This window comes from Balaenoptera borealis, assembly GCF_965194805.1.
Source record: "Balaenoptera borealis genome assembly, chromosome: 7".
Taxonomy (NCBI): domain Eukaryota; kingdom Metazoa; phylum Chordata; class Mammalia; order Artiodactyla; family Balaenopteridae; genus Balaenoptera; species Balaenoptera borealis.
This window is the reverse complement of record NC_138864.1, coordinates 27,793,355-27,811,377: the sequence shown is the minus strand read 5'-3', so window position 1 is coordinate 27,811,377 and position 18,023 is coordinate 27,793,355. Positions and strand designations below refer to the sequence as shown.

General features: G+C 33.5%; 1 protein-coding gene across 1 annotated transcript in view; it reads left to right on the top strand.

Moving 5' to 3' along the window:
• Positions 1–18,023, top strand: part of SEMA3C (semaphorin 3C) — a 192,658-nt gene that overhangs the window by 154,748 nt on the left and 19,887 nt on the right. The window contains exons 13-15 of the mRNA XM_082399365.1: positions 9,141–9,229; positions 12,231–12,272; positions 15,575–15,732. Coding sequence (XP_082255491.1) covers positions 9,141–9,229; positions 12,231–12,272; positions 15,575–15,732 — 289 coding nt within the window. The remainder of the gene's footprint in view (positions 1–9,140; positions 9,230–12,230; positions 12,273–15,574; positions 15,733–18,023) is intronic.

Below are 18,023 nucleotides of genomic sequence, written 5' to 3'. Positions count from 1 at the left end.
CCCAATCTGCTATTGTCTGTAAAAGTGATATTTTATCTGAGTTATTATAGTTTAGTTCTAAAATATCCATTTGACTTTTTATAGTTTTTATTTCTTTGCTGAATTTTTCTTGTCTGTTCATTCATTAAGACCATAACTTCTTTTCATTTCTGATTCCCTTTTAATTTTTTGAACATAGTTATAATAGCTATAATAGCTGCTTTAAAGTTGCTGCTTGCTAAGTTCAACATCTTGGATAATTTTAACTTCTTTTTCTTCCCGAAGACTAACCACTCATGGATTCATTCCTCTTCTCTCCCTCTCTCTCTCTCTCTCTCCACATACAATAATTTTTGTTGCTGTTGATACTGGACATTGTAGATAATACCTTGCCTTTAGGTTCAAGCAGTCAATTAATAGTTGATCACCTTGAATTTGTTTAGACTTGCTTTATTCTCTGTTAAAATTCTTGTGCTCAAGCACTCTAATTTAGCAGGACTCAAACTCCAAACTCTCTCCCTTGTATCTCTTGTCAGATCTTGGTTACAAGTTGTGTTAGGGCAGACCTAAAGTAGTTCTTAACTCTAGAATGTGGCACTTACTCTTATAGGGTCAGCCTTCTTGTGTCAGCTGGATGCCAGGATTTTTAACAAGGTATTAATGCAATCTGTCTACTCTAATAGAGCCAGAACTCCAATTTAAACCAGGATTGCTCTTCTCCAGAGCTGCTGCACTCATAATTTGTCTGTTCCCTACTCCCAATAGGAGTTGCAATCTGTTAAGCCTTGGGAGTGTCATCCTGCAAATGTATAGCCCAGGAATCAGCCATAGACCCACAGGGGATTTTCACATGGCCTTCTAGAACCCCTTTTCTGGACACCTCCCTTTCTCTGATACCATGTGCCACAGAATTAATTTGCTTCTGCTGCCCTAAATTCTCATACCTGCCTTCTCATCTCAGTGGGACTACTCTGCACTACTTGGACACCTGCTCTCTGCACCTCTGTTGAGAAATTGTTCCCAGGCAGAAAGTGGGGTAATCATGAAGACCACCTTGTGAAGTTTTTCTTCTTTTAGTCTTGTACTGTCTGTTATCCATTACCTAGAAAGAATTGTCTCATATAACTCATCCAGTTTTACAGTTGTTTCTTGCAAAAAGGATATTCTAGTATCAGTTACTGCATCATGACCAACTGCCATATTGCCCTCCAGAAAGATTTTTCAGAATGCATTTCTACCAAAAGTATATGAAAATACCTATTTCTTTATATCCATACCAGCTCTAGGTTTAACAGTATTTTAATGTTTGGAGATTAAGTGGGTATTTTTGTAATTTCATATATATACACTTTTTAGATATATATACTTTTTTCATACATGTACACTTTTACATACAAATCATATACACTATGATTTTCAAAATACCTGAAACTTTTTATTATCATTTTGCTTGGGGACTCTCCCAGAGTATTTTAGTACATTCCAAATAAGTCATTAATTTTATATATTCATAGAAAATATGTTATTTTAGCTGAACTTAGGCAGAAAAAAATAAAAAATCAATAGATATTTTAAAATGAATTTAGTAGCTTCTTCTTTGACAAATACAGACAACTACCAAGAAATGAAATAGCTTAGAAAGAAGTACATGTTCATCTTTTGTGATTTTCAAATGTTTGAGCAGATATATAGTTATTTTGTAAAGCTTATTTAAAATTAGCACTTTTAAAAATTATAAATCTGTGATCTGACATGGGAATCAACATCAAAATTTTTTGGAAACCCCCTAATTTTTTGAGTGAGGTGGATTGAACACCACACTTTGAGAAACTATTTGTATAATAGAACATGGTATCTAAAAGAGCATGGGTGGTAGGTGCTTGGGAGTCAAATGAAATTAATGGTATCAGCAAATAAACTTGAAAGTCACTGAATACTGTATTTTCCTCACAATGTGGAAAAGTATTTTAACAGTTCTGAAAGGTTCTGCAGTAAAGAGCAAAGAAACCTATTTAACTTAGGTTAATCTAGTACTATCCAAATTGATATAACCCTACAAACTTTTTAACATTATCACACTCAGGGAGAGGCTGAATAGATAGCATTTGTTGATACTGTCTTTCCAAGGACCTCCCTTCAAATAGAGATACTTGAGATGCCTTTGATGACCAACTAGGGCTCTAACTGCCCAGGGGCTGAAGCTGCAGGTGTCAACATCACAGCATTTAGATAACCTACTGAGTGTGAAAAGCTCCGCTAAGTGTGAGAAATTGTGCTAAATGACCTAGTTTAGAAATATATATACATATATATATATATACACACACACACACACATATATATATATATATATATATATATATATATATATATAGTAAAGGGGATCATACATGAATAGAATTGCCACCTCTTAAAGGTGTATTCAGTAAACTACTAATAAAGATTTTATAAACTTATGATTCAGTTTTATTCTCAAATTTTAAAAAATATTATTAAAAGAATGTAGCAGCAGTTTGATAAACTAACAGGATAAAGAAATCTATTATGAATATATATTTTAACTAACATGAACTAAAGCAGCCAATTGGTAAGGTCTAATTATAGAAACTAACAATGTAAGGTATCTAGTCATTTCATTCTTCCCTATATTATCTATAAAGCTTTCATTTGCCAAACAGAGCTTTTGCAGTTCTTTTTTGGCTTTATAATATATTTCTTAATTTTAATAAACAAATTGGTGCAGAAAACTATAATTAAAAAAGTATTGTTATTTAACAAATATAGTGATTTTATCTTAGATAATACTAATTTTAATTAATAAACACTAGAACTGATTTTCCTGCAATAATTAACCTCTGAAGTCATGCATAGGACTGCTTAGGTTGACATTTAGAGACACTATAGTGAAGATTGAGAAAAAGGAGGAAACAGTTAAGTATATGACTTTGGAATTTGTATGTTTGTCTTTACTAAATTGAATGAAGTCCCTCCTTAGCTGGTACAAATTGCTAGCTTTAATTACCAACACCTAGAATAAGATTGGCTACGTAATTTGCAGGGCCTTCTACAAAATGAAAATTCATGGCTTCTTGTTTAAAATTATTAAGAATTTCAAGGAGGTGACAACAGAGCATTAAACTAAATATGAACCCTTCTGACCACAGAAATATGTGTGACTGAACAAGTCTAACATCCATGAAGCCAACCCTGACTGGAATATTTTTACAGAATAACAACCAGGGGTAAGGGACTGACTAAATCTGATTAAGGAGGCAATGTTCTCCCAAATCCCCGGGCAGCCAGAAGCCCAGGGGCAAGCAGACAGCTTGGCAGAGCAGTCTCTAGGGAAACCTCCAAGGACTAGTTTAGGGGAGACTCAGTACACAGATACACATACACTGTTCAAATAACCTGAACGTAATGAGTTATGTTTGATCACTTGTTTATACTGTGCTATAAATGCAAGCTGTTCTCTCATCTGGAGACAGTGGTAAGGTTTAAGGATAGTATTGCTATGATCTGTTGTACTAGAAAGAAAAAGAACACCTAGATGTTATAAAATATATAATACAGGAAAGAAGTTTGTCTGGGTAATTTTCTTTAAAGATTCAATGAAGTAGAAGAAAATTAAGAGCACTAATATGGGTTGGTGAGTCTACTATGCTATCATTGTATATAAATTTACATTATGCAAATCACTTGTAAGATGTGTCTTGCTTGATTCATGTCACAATGCTTTAGTGTATTCAAGGCATGCCTATTATGTATATCTCATAGATAAGAAAATTAGGGTTCAGAAAAAATAATGACTCCAATAATGTCAAAAGTTTAGTAAGTGGTCGAGCTACAAATAAAAAATAATTTGCACTTATTGAGGGTATACTATGTACTAGACATCATACTAAGCAATTTCCAAGTATTATTCATTTAGATTTATTAGTCAGAACTCTTTCAACTGAAAGTGACCATAAGCTTTACTTAAACTAGTTAAAGAATAATAATTTTTTGTGTGTGTTCAACTGGGAAATGCAGGAGGCAGCCTCAGATATAGCTGAATTTGTGCTAATGGGATGTTTTCAGAATTTATCTTACCAACTTTCAGCTCTGCCTTCCACTTTGTTTATTCTCAAATGGAGTCCGTGCATGTGATAGCAGGTATGGCCTCAGCACCTCCAAATTTACAAGTCTTTAACAGTCCTGATCTCAGAAAGAAAGAGGCTCCCACCTATCTAATTCCCAAGGAGGGCTAGGCCCTGACTTGTTTCTATGCCCACTCCCGCATGAATCATAGGGGCAAAGAGATGTTCTAATTGCACAGGCCTAAGTCATGGCATCTCCCTGGGGCTGAAAGAGAGATACTCCACTCCTTAACCATGTAGACTGAGAATGAGAGAGGTGTTGTTTCCAAAAGATGTCTCAGGGTGTTATTACCAAGAAAGGGGAAGTGATTCTAGGTAGACCTTAGTAACAGATATCCATTACAAAAGTTAAGATGATTATTTACATTTACACACAAGCAAACTGTAACTATATTGTAGGCAAGGTGCTTTTCCCAAGGAAACATAAGCTATATCCCAATTCTGCAGAACAAAAGCAAAAAGAATTTATGCTGCATATATTCAAGAAATGCCATTCTCACTACCGCCAGAAGGAAGACATTCGATAACTATATTATCATCTTCAAGCTAAAGGGTTCAGAGATGGCTTTATGTAGACATAAGTAATTGGGAATTTTATGGACATTCCGGAATGCATATTTTTCAATGACTAACATTTAGTGGGGACACACTATTCAAAAAACCATAAAAAAAAACATAAAACTGTAAATTCTAGACTGTGAGCTCTTGAGTGCCATGCCCATTTATCTTTGCATTCATACTGGTGATAGTGCCTGACATACTGAAGATACTCAGTAATTTCTTGTTGAACCAATGAGTAAAAATGGGTGGAAGACAACCCAAGTCCTTTTATTTACTTAATAGTGAATGATTCAGCCCAAGGATACCTCAAAAGTGTTTTCTATACATGGAACTGAGGTTTTGTGAGTATGTTTTGAAAAGAAACCGAAGGTGTCTACCGTGACTGCATTTTGAGAGAAATTTTCCCATTAACATGGGCCAACTTAAGGAGCAGCCATGGGTGATATCATATATATTGGCTCCTTCCTGGTGCCATAACTGATTGAAATGACACATTGGCACTTGACAACTGATCTATCCACCAAGCAACAGTTTACAGTGTGCCTTCATCAAGACTAAATTGCACCAAATTAAATCTGCCTCTTGAGAATCTGAACTGGAGATTGTGGGAGTCTGGCAGTTTGTAAGAGGAGCAGAAATATAAAGACATCTAGAGTGGAGCCTTGTAAATGTGTACACTACAGTTGGGATCTCTGTTTATGAGGTTCCAAGTGCTAGAGATCCTGACCAATCACCTAAGTTGTTGATCAACTAGAACTCCTGCTTTTAAATAGTCCCATCTCAGTGAGGTCTACATTGTGGTAAAACAACTGCATAGTCATGTATAATTCTGAGCACCACATTTTAAGTAGGATAATCCCAAACTGCAAGGTGTTCAGAGAAAGGCAGGTAAAAGTATCTGATTTTGAATTTGAATAAGATATACTTGAACAGAGTGATCATGCTTAGACCAGAGAAACAGAGTATGGAGGGTATAAAGATATACTTGGAGAGATGTGAAAAAGAGATTGAGTACTATATATTCTTGGCAGCTGTAGAAGAAAGGCCAATGAATAAAATAAACAGGGAGGTAGAGCTATTTGCATTCAACTAAAGAAGAATTTTCCAGCCTTTTGCTAACTTGTGAATAACTGATCTTGGATAATAAAATTGTAGTGATAAGATATTGTAGATGAGATTTCATTGGATAATTAGAGATTCTTCAATTTAAAGAAAGTATCATTGTCCAGTTTTATAGAAACTTTCTTTTTTTTAGAAAACTCGGCTAATTGTCGGAGGTGGACTTACCAGAAACTTTAGAGTTCCTCATTTGTAATTGTTTGGGAAAGGTCCAAACAACTCTGTTTTTGTGTTTATGTATTATTTTACTTAAAGAAGACCCCCCCCAAATTATAAAAGTTCAAGGTCTCATAAAATCCGAATTAACAACTTTTAATAGTGATGATTCTCACAAGGATCTAAAGCTATTCCATTCATACTGAATCCACAAATTTGAAAGACTTCTAATTTATGTATAAAAAGCTTTAATATGTAGAATGAGAACAAATATGTTCATTTGTGACACACTGATGAAAATTGAACCAGTGTAATGAAGAACTCTGCAGATATGCTACCTTATAAAGTACCAAGTCTAAATGTGGAAAAGTAAAGGAATTAAAATGCATATTTACGTTCTTGAAATAATATGTTTTTATCATAGATCCAGGCACATAGTAGGCATCCAATAAATATTTGTTTCACTGTGGGGATCTTGCATTCCTATGATTTTTTTTAAACTTGATTTTGAGGTAGAAACATTACCAATATTTAAATTTACTTATATTTCTGTAAGAATTTCAGATAAGTTGACGTTTTACTAGGTAGAAAAATATATTTTTTTAACCTTTTAATTTTTTTTTTTTACTTTTTAAAGGGAAATTACTCATCATTACCAACAAAACAAAAAATGACTAAAATAGGAAGGCAAACAATAAATAAAAGTGGTGTTTTATCTTTCATTGCAAATGAGTCAAAACCAAGTTTTGCATTGTCTCTTTATTAGCCCATTTTTATAGCTGCTCTTTGTGTAATATTTTATAAATGGCATGAATAAAATATGTTTGTTGTGGGCTTTTTCAGAAGAAATGATGATTTATGTAGAATAATGTTCTCATAGTTAGTTAAAACATTAGGTAAAAAAGTAGCCAGTTCTCTCATTTGAGAATACTTAAAATTATTTTCAAAGCTGATAGTTTTATCTTTGGGAACTCCTGAAATCAAGATTTCCTCTCGTGCAGCTTTATTTGAGACTACGGTTATACACTGCTTCTGCTCAGTCTCTACTCAAGCAGTGGTCATTGCTGTCATGTAGAATGGCAGTGATCCTTGCAAGCTTCAGCAGGGAACCGTAAAACGCTGTTGTGACTTAAAAAAAGAGTGTGATCGTTATGATAACATGACCTAAAACAAAGATAGTTTTACATCCTCATCTTTCGCCCACCCACTCACACAGACACACCACACACACACACACACACACACAATACCACACAAATCCTGCCCTAGCTGTTATAATGTCAAGGCTTTAATTTTAGGGTTTTTGGTATATTCTATTCCTGTAGAAGTTTACACTGTTCTTTGTGATGAATTGTTCATAGAAAATGGGGAACACCTCCAATCACATTTATCCATTTTCACTTGTGATGTGTCTCTGCACCATATCCCCCAATTTTTTTCACTTCCAATTTATACCTGCATTAATTATCTTCCAAGAAAATAGTACAGATTGGTACAGAGCTAATTCTTAGGAAGCTGAACGGTGAAACAGAGAAACTTCCAAGTTTCTTAAGTACACCTAGAGCCTGGAAATCTTTAGGATTTTTGTTTATTTTTGAGTATGGCTTAAGGAGAGAATTTTAAATTACAGAGCGTAGTTTGAAACTTCAAAGATCAGGTACTTGAACTTTGCAATCTCACAAGATTCAAGGGTTGTTCTGGCAAAATCTCTGTCATTTTTCTGTATAAAGATTTTTATTATTATTTAGTACGTCTTAATTTTTTAGTTTGTTAGTTGGTACAATTTTAAAGTAGAGTTTATTTTTTATTAAGAATTATTTTATCTTCCAGTTAGGTTCATAAAATAGAAACTATAAACAATAAATAGGATCTTATATGTTAGAGTAATGCTTGCCTGTGTGGTCGCCCAGCTTGAGATGTGAGATTTGAGATTTGTGGTATTGGTATTCATCACTAAATGATTCCTAGTTGTGAAGTCCTGTACAGCTCAGTTCAAGTTACCTCTTCTTAGTGACATTTCTCAACAGAATTAGAAGATGTTTTAGTATCTGTTGATGATAATATACCTGTCCAAATTATAAATTCACAGTTACATTCTTATACTTTAACAGAGTGATGACTTGATATTCATGAAGCAGCTCATTAATTATTTTAATAGAAAAATATTTTGGTGAGGAAATATATTTTTACTTTCTCAGATCACTCACAAATTTACTTTAACCCCACATTGCTAAATTTCAACTAGTTTCTTTTAAACCTCAAATTTAAGTGATTGGTCGAGTGGCATAATTATATGTTTAGAAAATGCTTATGTTACATATGAAACAATCTTAATTAAAAATCTTGACATAAGTAACGTTTTCTGTATATAGTACATTTATTTGGGCATCTCTGTTTTTGGCAATCTGTAATTGAGAAATACAAGTATGTTTTTTATTTGCTTAAGTTTATTCGACCCATCTAATTTTGAAATTTTCCCTATATTTTAAAAATACCCAAAGAAACATTCCCAACTGATAAAGATAATTGTGAAAATCATAGAATTATTCTATGAATAGGTGTCCACATCTGAAATAAAGCCATAGCTATGTTTCTGCTTTGAAAATTATTTTGAATTGTGAGTAAAACATTTTACCAAGTCTAAAATCTCTCACCGCTACAGATCAAATGTCAATTTCTAGTACTAGTGATTTATTATAAAATTATTATAAAAACTCATTCATAGTAATTTTTTTCTCCAATAATCAAATCATTATGTGTCAATTTTAACAAAAATATGAGAGTGTCACTTTATAATGTTGGTTAGGAGGAGTAATATTCTTAAGGGCCAAACTTAAAGTTATGTATTACTATTTCAAGAATACACACTTGGTTCAGAAACAGAACTTTTGACTTCATAAGACATTTGGACATTCCTTTCTTCTCTCATAATTATGACTGTACCAAATATGTGCAAAATATAAGATGTTCCTATTAATTCCTTTTGAATTTTACATAATCTCAATTTAAACATATGAGATTTATAATGAAATCAGAATACTGCAAATGATAATAGCTCAATGTATATAATCTCTTTTTTGATGACTAAGTAATTACATAAACAATATTCTAAATTCTAAGCCAGTAGTAGCCTTATGTCTAAATATCTTTGTTTCCTACATCTCATTGTTTCTTTCTCTGATTTAGATCGAGGTACTGTGCAGAAGGTGGTTGTTCTTCCTTCTAACAGCTCTGCCAGCGGTGAGCTCATTCTGGAGGAGTTGAAAGTCTTTAAGGTTTGAACATCTATTCTATAAGCCTCAGCACACGCATGATAAATGCAATTCTTTAATCTTACAACCACTTGGGGAGGGAAAAAAATTTGATAAAAGATCAAATAAATGAATGTTATAAATTTTTGAGGGTAGGAAACACCAGATAAAATGAGAAATAAAGAAAAAGTATTTTTCTGAAGTAATTTTTTATATTTTAAGTTATCTTAGCATAAAATAATTAGTTTTTTAGCTATCATCACTACTTGAAGAATTTTGGTCATCATTATTTTTAAAAAATGAGTTCTTGTGGTCAAGGTCTAGAAGATTTGCCATGAAAGGGCTTTTATCGTTTGCTTCACAAGCCACCGAGACCCAAATTCTTCCACATTATTGATTGTTAGATAAACTTTCTCATATTTTTTTAGCCAGGAACTTCAAGAAAAACTGCTCTGTTTTCTCTTATTTTATTGATTTCAACTCAAATGTCACTCTAGTTAAATAAAACAAATGTTGTCTCTTAAAACTCCATGTTCTGTCTGAAACTGAGATTGCATTGTATTACTCTCTTTGTCCTTGAATTTGGGATAAAAAGAAAAAAGAAAAAGAAAACACAACAAAAAACAGGCACATAGAGGAAAATTCAGTCCTGTAAGATGTAGCCTACTGAGGGCAGAGTGCCAATTCTTTATGTGTCTGTGAGCCTGGAGAGCAGGTACATTATGTCCTGCAAACCCTTCTCTCCTTAAAATATAGGTTATTGCAGTTTAAGTGGTCCCTCTTACCTGATTTGGAAAGATGGGTAAAGCACAGCCAGAGAATTTCAAAGAAACTTTGGTATGGAATCAATCCTACTGCAAACTTCTATTTCCAACTAAACCAATTAAGAAACAATGGCCAAGGACACCAAAAAACCAGAGTCAGCCTATACTGGAGTAAAAATAGCACTTCAAAGCCCCTGGGAGCAGACTATTGCTAGTCCAGTAAGTTGCCTTGCTTTGTTGAGTGGACTCAGAATGTATTAACTTAATATATATTCCCCCAGTCACTAAAAATATTGGATTTATAAGCACATAAGTGATCAAGATACAATGATATTAGATTTTACTAATACATTTTAAATATGAAGAACTATTTTAAAAATCAAATCAAATAGAGAAACTGAGGAATTCTAGCAATTTCCCAATATGTTATTAAAGTTACAATTTTTAATGCTAGACTAACTTTGGCATAAGGTTCCTTGTGGTTAGTGCATTAAAATTGTGCTCATAAAATATTAACTATGTGCATTCAAGTGCCTTTTCTATGCCTTGCTTTGTAAAGAAATTGTTTCATTGGATTAACCAAAACTGCATTTTACATATAATATATATATATAATATATTTCTTCTCATTCAATTCAATAGGGACAACTTGGATGGCCAAAATAATATAAAGTACATTATTCAGTAGTTTTCTTGAAAATAGCAAAAAGGCCGTATTGCAGGACTTCATTTTAAATTCTGAAATATCTTTTTTGATAATAAGGAAACATTAATTGAGTTTGACACAAACATTAATTAAGTGAGTTTGATAATAAGGAAACATTAATTAAGTGAGTTTTACATATGTTCTGTGGAAAGGTCTTAGAAATGTGGTTATTCTGATCATGTGCTAACTACTTATGGTCTGTTATATGAGTTATGCTGGTGTTAAATCATAAAGAATAAACTCTCAGTGGAAAAACAGAGTCAGTCAAAATGCATATTGGGGGACATCAACCCAAGAGAGACTAAAGAAGTTTGAGCTTCCTTTCGGATGCGTGTGCCAGTGATTGATATGGCTAAATTGAGAGACACAGTTACCAAATACAGTTACTCTCTTCAGCATGGTGTTTGTGCCACATTTTCTGAGGTGAGGTGAAAATAATTGGGTGTGTATGATATACTGTGATGGGGACTTGAGGAAATAATACATTTAAATTGAAATAAATTCCTTAGCTAAGTGTTACACTGATACACTGCAGGAAACTCAATGTAAAAACCAGGCACTTTGTTTTTAAAGAGCGCAGAACCATAACATATCTTTTAATCCTCTGTTCAGAATATTTTCTGAAAATATGTACAACTTCCCTAAACTTAATTTGAATTGGAGGTACAACTATTAGTAGTTGCCTAGGGGGATATAAATTGCAAAACTTGTTTTGTATGTGCGTGTATTTTGAATGAATGTCATGATCTGTTGCAACTGAGTATTTAAAGATGTCACCATTTTCTCTTTAAAATGTTTGTAGGAACACACAACTCCAGAAAGTGAAAAAATTAAGGGCACAGTTGACTTTGAGAGCATGTTGCCACTAGACTTATTCAAATAAAACTTCACACATCATTATCAGGTTATCACGAGTCTAATTTTTAATCTTTAAAAGGAACTAATAATGCTCAAGAAGTAAAGTTAAGAATAGAGGAACTTTCAGAAAGGATGACTATTTCAGATAATTCTTAGGTTCTTTCACTAATTCACATTTATCAAAAGAGGACCTTACCTAACAATATTTCTTTGTATTCAACAAAGAGAATAAGTATGGCTCAGGCAAATACTTCTTGGCATAGCAACATTTGGCAGGTGAACAATAGTGTCTTATGCAAAGTGCTGTGTTGAGGAGGGGTACCATTCCACAGCCCCCCAGCCCAAGTACCCAGATCCAATCCTGAGTTATGCGCTGTGTTCAATATTCCAAGATACAGTTTTTTCAATTCTCTGCAATTTCTCAAATTTTCATTTTTTTCTAATGACTATATTGATAGATGTGTTATAATTGCCACTTTTTTTAGTTTAGGCATATATTTGTGTAACAAATCTGTCCTTATTCCAAACAGAGGAAATGTACTTTATAGACAATTATTGCTAAACTTTGAAACTCTATGTGCATATAAAGAGAAATGATGATTTCTTGAATTTTAACAGAAACAAGAAAAGTTTTTGAATGTAAAATCTGTTTTAAGGATTATTTGAGCAACTAACAATGTTTTTCTAATTTTTTTAGAATCACGCTCCTATAACAACAATGAAAATTTCATCCAAAAAGGTAAAAACAACCCCATTTTTATTTTCTTCGTATGTAAAAATTTTGCTATTGTGGAAGAATGTATTTTATAATTTCCGAAAATTTAATTTCACTATTAGCAAAATAATTAATACTGTTAATAGTATACCACATACTTAATTTTGATATGGAATTTAGCTTTAGTGGAAGACAAAATAGGCTTAGTTTTGTACAGAAGTTCATCAGAGTAGAATATATATATATATATATATATATATATATATATATATATATATATATATATATATATGCAGTAAGATATTCCAACATTTGTATATCCTCTATTCTCAAATATTACAGTGTATGAAGCCAACCAAAATAAAAATAATCTTTCTGAAGGAAGAATTTAGCATAATGTTTGGGCTACTGTAGCATCACGAACCGTCTCAGGGACTTGGAATGAGTAATCAATCCTCTTTTGAGTTCCTGTTGCTGTCACATGTTTGAAATATGCAGTGCATTCTTTTATGCTTATTTCTAAGGAAGTGCTATTTTATAGGGTTTACATGTCATTTAAAAAATCTGAATGTCTCAAATCTAAGCCATATCAGGGTTCAGGATCTGGGGAATAAATGTTTTACTATGATTATCAGAAATGTTTGATCTTCTAATTTGTGCCTTCACGCGCAAATACACAATGATCATGGAGAGGAAAAGCCCAATTCTAATCTCTACATGTGCAAAACATGCACCTCTCCAGACGTCAAAGTTGCTATCTCTAAAACAAAAGTTCTAAGGGGCAGAGCAGTATAATCAAAAATGGGGTAGGCTTCAGAATGGGACTGACATGCATTTGAACCCAACGTGACCTTAAATTATAAACAAATTATTTTACTTCACTGACCTAAGTTTCTGCCTCTGCAAGATAATGCTTTCTCACAAATGAGTTAACTTATATAAATTGCCTAAGATAAAGTGGGTCTTCGGTAACTGCTATTTGTAAGAGCCTAAGACTTATTTTTCTTGGAATATGGAATAAAGGTTTTATGTGTTGGCATAACTGATGATATAGCTTTAGTGTTCTTCACCATATTTGGTCTGTTACAGATAAAGAAGTATTCCATAGTCAGTCCTGTACTCTTTTCACTTGACTAAATTTTATGAAGAAAAATAAATAGGGTACAAGGGAGCTAAAGATCTCATCTGTAAAAATGTTTGTATGGTGCATAACAAACATTTTCCCAAGTAACAAGAAGCCATTTGTCATTTTCCCCAATGTCCTAGGGAGCTGATCCCAAGTCAGAATTGTCTTTGAAGTCAGCATGGAATCCCTTTGTTTACAGTAGTTTAATGGAAGGAGAAAGTATCAGAGCAAGATTCAAAATGGACACAAAGCCATTGGTGTGGCATAGTAGTACAGTATACAATTATAGGTTTCAGCTCATAATTCAACTGGTGAACTTGTAATACACAATGTATTCCATTAAATTGCAGTGTACAGCACAAACATACACTGGAAAAACTGAGTATTAAATTTGTTTCAACATCTTATATTGTAGATAATTTAAAATGTTTAATTAAAGCAATTAGATTCAGGGCAAGGTAATTGTTTGATTTGGGGGAGAATTCATTTACACAACTACGTATTGCATTATTTTTTCAGTGTGAAAGAACTACAAATTGCCAATGGTATTTTATATATTTTTAAATTCCACGAATTTAGTACCTTCTCTAATGCTCAAACTAAAAATTTTACTTTTCATTTTATGCTCCTTTATTCTCTAATTTATCCTTGCATTCCATATAGCAGAAAATAGATGAATAAAAAAGATAATTTCTAGAATGGAATTACCTATATCCTTTCCTCAAATAAACAAGTTTCCTTGAAATATTTTAATGAAGCTGATGCATTCACTATATTATTTATTAATGTACTCAATGAACATTTATTTCAAATATTTCTAGAGAAATGATTATTGTCAAAACATGCAGTTGTTTTCTTATAGCTTGAACGTCTCAAATGGGGATCAGTAATTTTCAGCCTATTTTCTGAAAAATTCACTGATCTGAATAAAATAATTAATTTATATTAGACGTGCTAGGCTGAGATGTGATTCAAATGATTAATTAGAATTGAAAATGTATAAATTGCTAACTTGTTCATTGGTAGTTTACTAATACTATTGCTTAATATTCATTAAGCACTTAGGTGCCAGAAACTATTCTAAGCATTTTATGTGGAGTTAGCCCTTATATTTAGTTCTTACATAAAATCTATGGAGTAAGTGCTATATTGTCCCAGTCTTACCAAAGAGGAAGCTGAGATTCAGAAAAGTTAACCAGCAAATTTGTTGTAGCTGGGATCTGAATCTCAGAGATATGCCTCCAGAACCTGATAGACCAATGGTGCCCTCACTGATTTAATTTTAAATCTACATATAATTTTTAAATTTATATATAATTTCTAAATTTATATACATATATACATACAGACACACACACATACACACACATATGTGTGCACATGTGAATGTATTCGAGTTCCAGCTTAGAAATTCTATGTTAACTTGAATTACATATTATCAGTCCTTTGTAAAATAAGCACTGTGAATTAGAAACATCCCTTCAACTCCTGAGAACTGCTTTATGCACAGCTAAAAGAGTTGGAGAAATGTCATAATAAGCTCTTGACACTGCACATATGAAGGAGGATGAAATCTTTATTTATGACTTAGGCTGCTGAAGATCTCAGGATCATACAGAAAGTTTAAAACATGTCTAAATATAAATACTTACAGTCTTCTAAATAATTTTAAAATTGCTCTGAGTAATAAGTCACTTTCAAAGGCATGTGAAATTTAAAAAAAAATTTTATCTAATACTTACCATCTATTTTTTCTAAACATAAAAGTGTCCTTTATTTTAGACTCGACTTTTTCAAATTTACAAGGTGATGGTTTGCCAGACTTGAAGAATAAGAAAGCTGCCTTGTGCTTTGCCAAGAGACAGCATTCAAAGAAAAAAGACAAACATCATAATTTAAATCTGTAATACATTAGCTCAAATCTGAGAGAACAATGACTCCCAATGTCTAAAATACATTACCATTCTACATGGTGCTCTGAACTTTTTTTTTTAAACAGGAAAGTGGTAATGTTATAGGCATATTAACGTAGGAAAATTCTATTTATTTTGGCTTTATACCCTTCTGTACTTTGCTTCTTGTTTTTAGTCTATTTCAAAATGAATCCAAGGGTTTGTGGGCATATATTATATTGTGTTCCTGCTGAAAGTCCACTTTTAACTTCCACATCTGAAATAAATCACCATCGTTCTTCTAATAGCAACAGTTGTATGTGAGCTCCAATGAAGGACTTTCCCAAGTGTCTCTGCATCGCTGCCACATCTACGGTACAGCCTGTGCTGACTGCTGCCTGGCAAGAGACCCTTACTGCGCCTGGGATGGCCATGCTTGCTCTAGGTTCTACCCAACCGGGAAACGGTGAGTATTACTATTCAGCTGAAAATCAAAATTGACATCATCAGACAATTAAGCAATGCTCACATTATTAGAATCAGTTCTATTGCAGTACTCTGTAAAATGATACTAAAAGTAGTAGCTAAGTTTAGCACCATATGTAGTCTTTGAATAAAGAAAATGGCCATTCATAGAAAACAAACTTATGGTTACTAAGGGAGACAGAGGGGTGGGGTTTGGGAGGAGATAAATTAGGAGTTTGGGATTAACATATTAAAAAAAACAGCAACAACAAAACAGAAAATGGCCCTGCTTTATAACTTGAGATTCTCACGGACATATTAGAATGCAGTACTTTGGAAAAATTCCTTTCTCCTTTTAACGTTCCTCTGCAACACAATCTCCACCTCAAATATTTCAAGCAGCATTTAACTTTCACATTACCTAATTTTTATCTTTTTTGTTTTATATGCTTCAGATATCCTTAAATCTAACTTTCCTAGGATTTCCCTGGCCGCTTAATTCCCCTGTAATCAAATGCTTGTCCTACTTCAGGCAACAGGAGCATCGCTCCAGAATGGGTACCATGAACACTTTCAAAACCTTGATGACCATTCTTTACCCCTTAGAATGGTGAGTGCATGATTGCTGGTTAGATTAAGAGGTTAAGGCAGTCTGAGGCATAGTGCCTTTTATCCAAGAGAAGACTTAGTCAGGAAACTCTGAACCAACTTGCACCAAGTTGGAAGGAAACACCAGTAGTGAAATTATAAAACAAAGAAAAAGCAGAATTCAGGTTTAACCAAGGTCACAGCTATTTTCAGTCAAAGTTTGATATGGGTCATGATGGGTGACAGGAGGAAAACCTATAAAACACAGGTCATCAGGAGAGAGCAAATAGGACCAGACTTGAGCACCAGTGATATTTCAAGTAAAATCACTGGGGTGATGGTGTTTTTTTTATAGCTCCTTTATTCTCTGTTAAAGATATAGGCCTTTAAGGACTTGACAGATTATAACAACCCTAGCACTTCTGCCTATCAAGATTATTCTGATCCTTTTATCTATTACTTCAATAAATTTATATCATGAGACAATTATTTGCCAGGCAGTATTCTAGAACTAGGCATATAACATGAAAAAAAATAGCAACAAAAGGACAAAAATCCCTGCCTTGAGGGGTAATAAGTTCTAGAGGGGGAAAACAGACAATTAACAAATAAAGAAAGAAACCCTCCAGTATATCAAATAATGATAAGGCCTATGACTTTTAAAAGAGCAGGGAAAGGAGATAGGGCATGTGGAAGCAGGGGACTGCATTGTTAAATGGGTGGTCAGGGGAGGCCTTACTGAAGGTATATTTGAACAAAGGCTTGAATGTGATGAGGAATGATACCATGAGGTGATACCACCATTATTTGGGAGAATAGCATTTCAGAAAGAGGGACCAGAAATCCTTAAAGCTTAAGTGTGCCAGGATTGTCCAAAAAACAACACCAAGACTAATGGGGCAATACTGGAATGAGAAAAAAAGGGTAGGAAGACAAGGGATCAGAATGCCAGATGACATAGGACTTAGTAAATCATTGAAGGACTTTTATTTAGAGTTAAATGGAAAACTGCTGAGAGTTTTTGAGCTCAGGAGTGATATTATTTGACTTTTGGTTTAAAAAGATCATCTGGTTGGGTTTGGCTGTGATTGAGGTCTTGGGATGGGAAGAGGACGTGGGAAAGAGGAAATAGAAGCTGCAAGACAGTTAGGCTACTAACTAATGATCCAAGTGAGATACAATGTTGGCTTGCAAAGGGATGATAGAAGTGGAGGTGGCCAAAAGTGGTCTGATTCTGGATACGCTTCACAGAATCTGCTGACATATTACATGTAGGGATGTTAGAGAAATAGAGGACTCAAAAATGAGCAAGTTTTCAGAACTGAGCATTGGAAGTATGTACATGTCATTTCCTGAGAAAGAGAAGACTGTGGAAGGAGCAGGTTTGTGGGGAGAAAGATAATGTTAAGTTAATGCTGCCTATGAGATATTCAAGTGGAGATGTTGTGTAGGCAGTTAGAAATATGAATCTGGAGCAGGGAAAAGTGGCCTGGATAATTTCAAAGTCTACAGATTCAAGGTAACCCCTATCAAAATTACAGTGACATGTTTCACAGAAATAGAACACACAATCCTAAAATTTGTATGGAACCACAAAAGACCCTGAATATCCACAGGGATCTTGAGAAAGCAGAAAGAGCTGGTTGAATCATGCTCCCTGACTTCAGACTATACTACAAAGCTATAGTAATCCAAACAGTATGG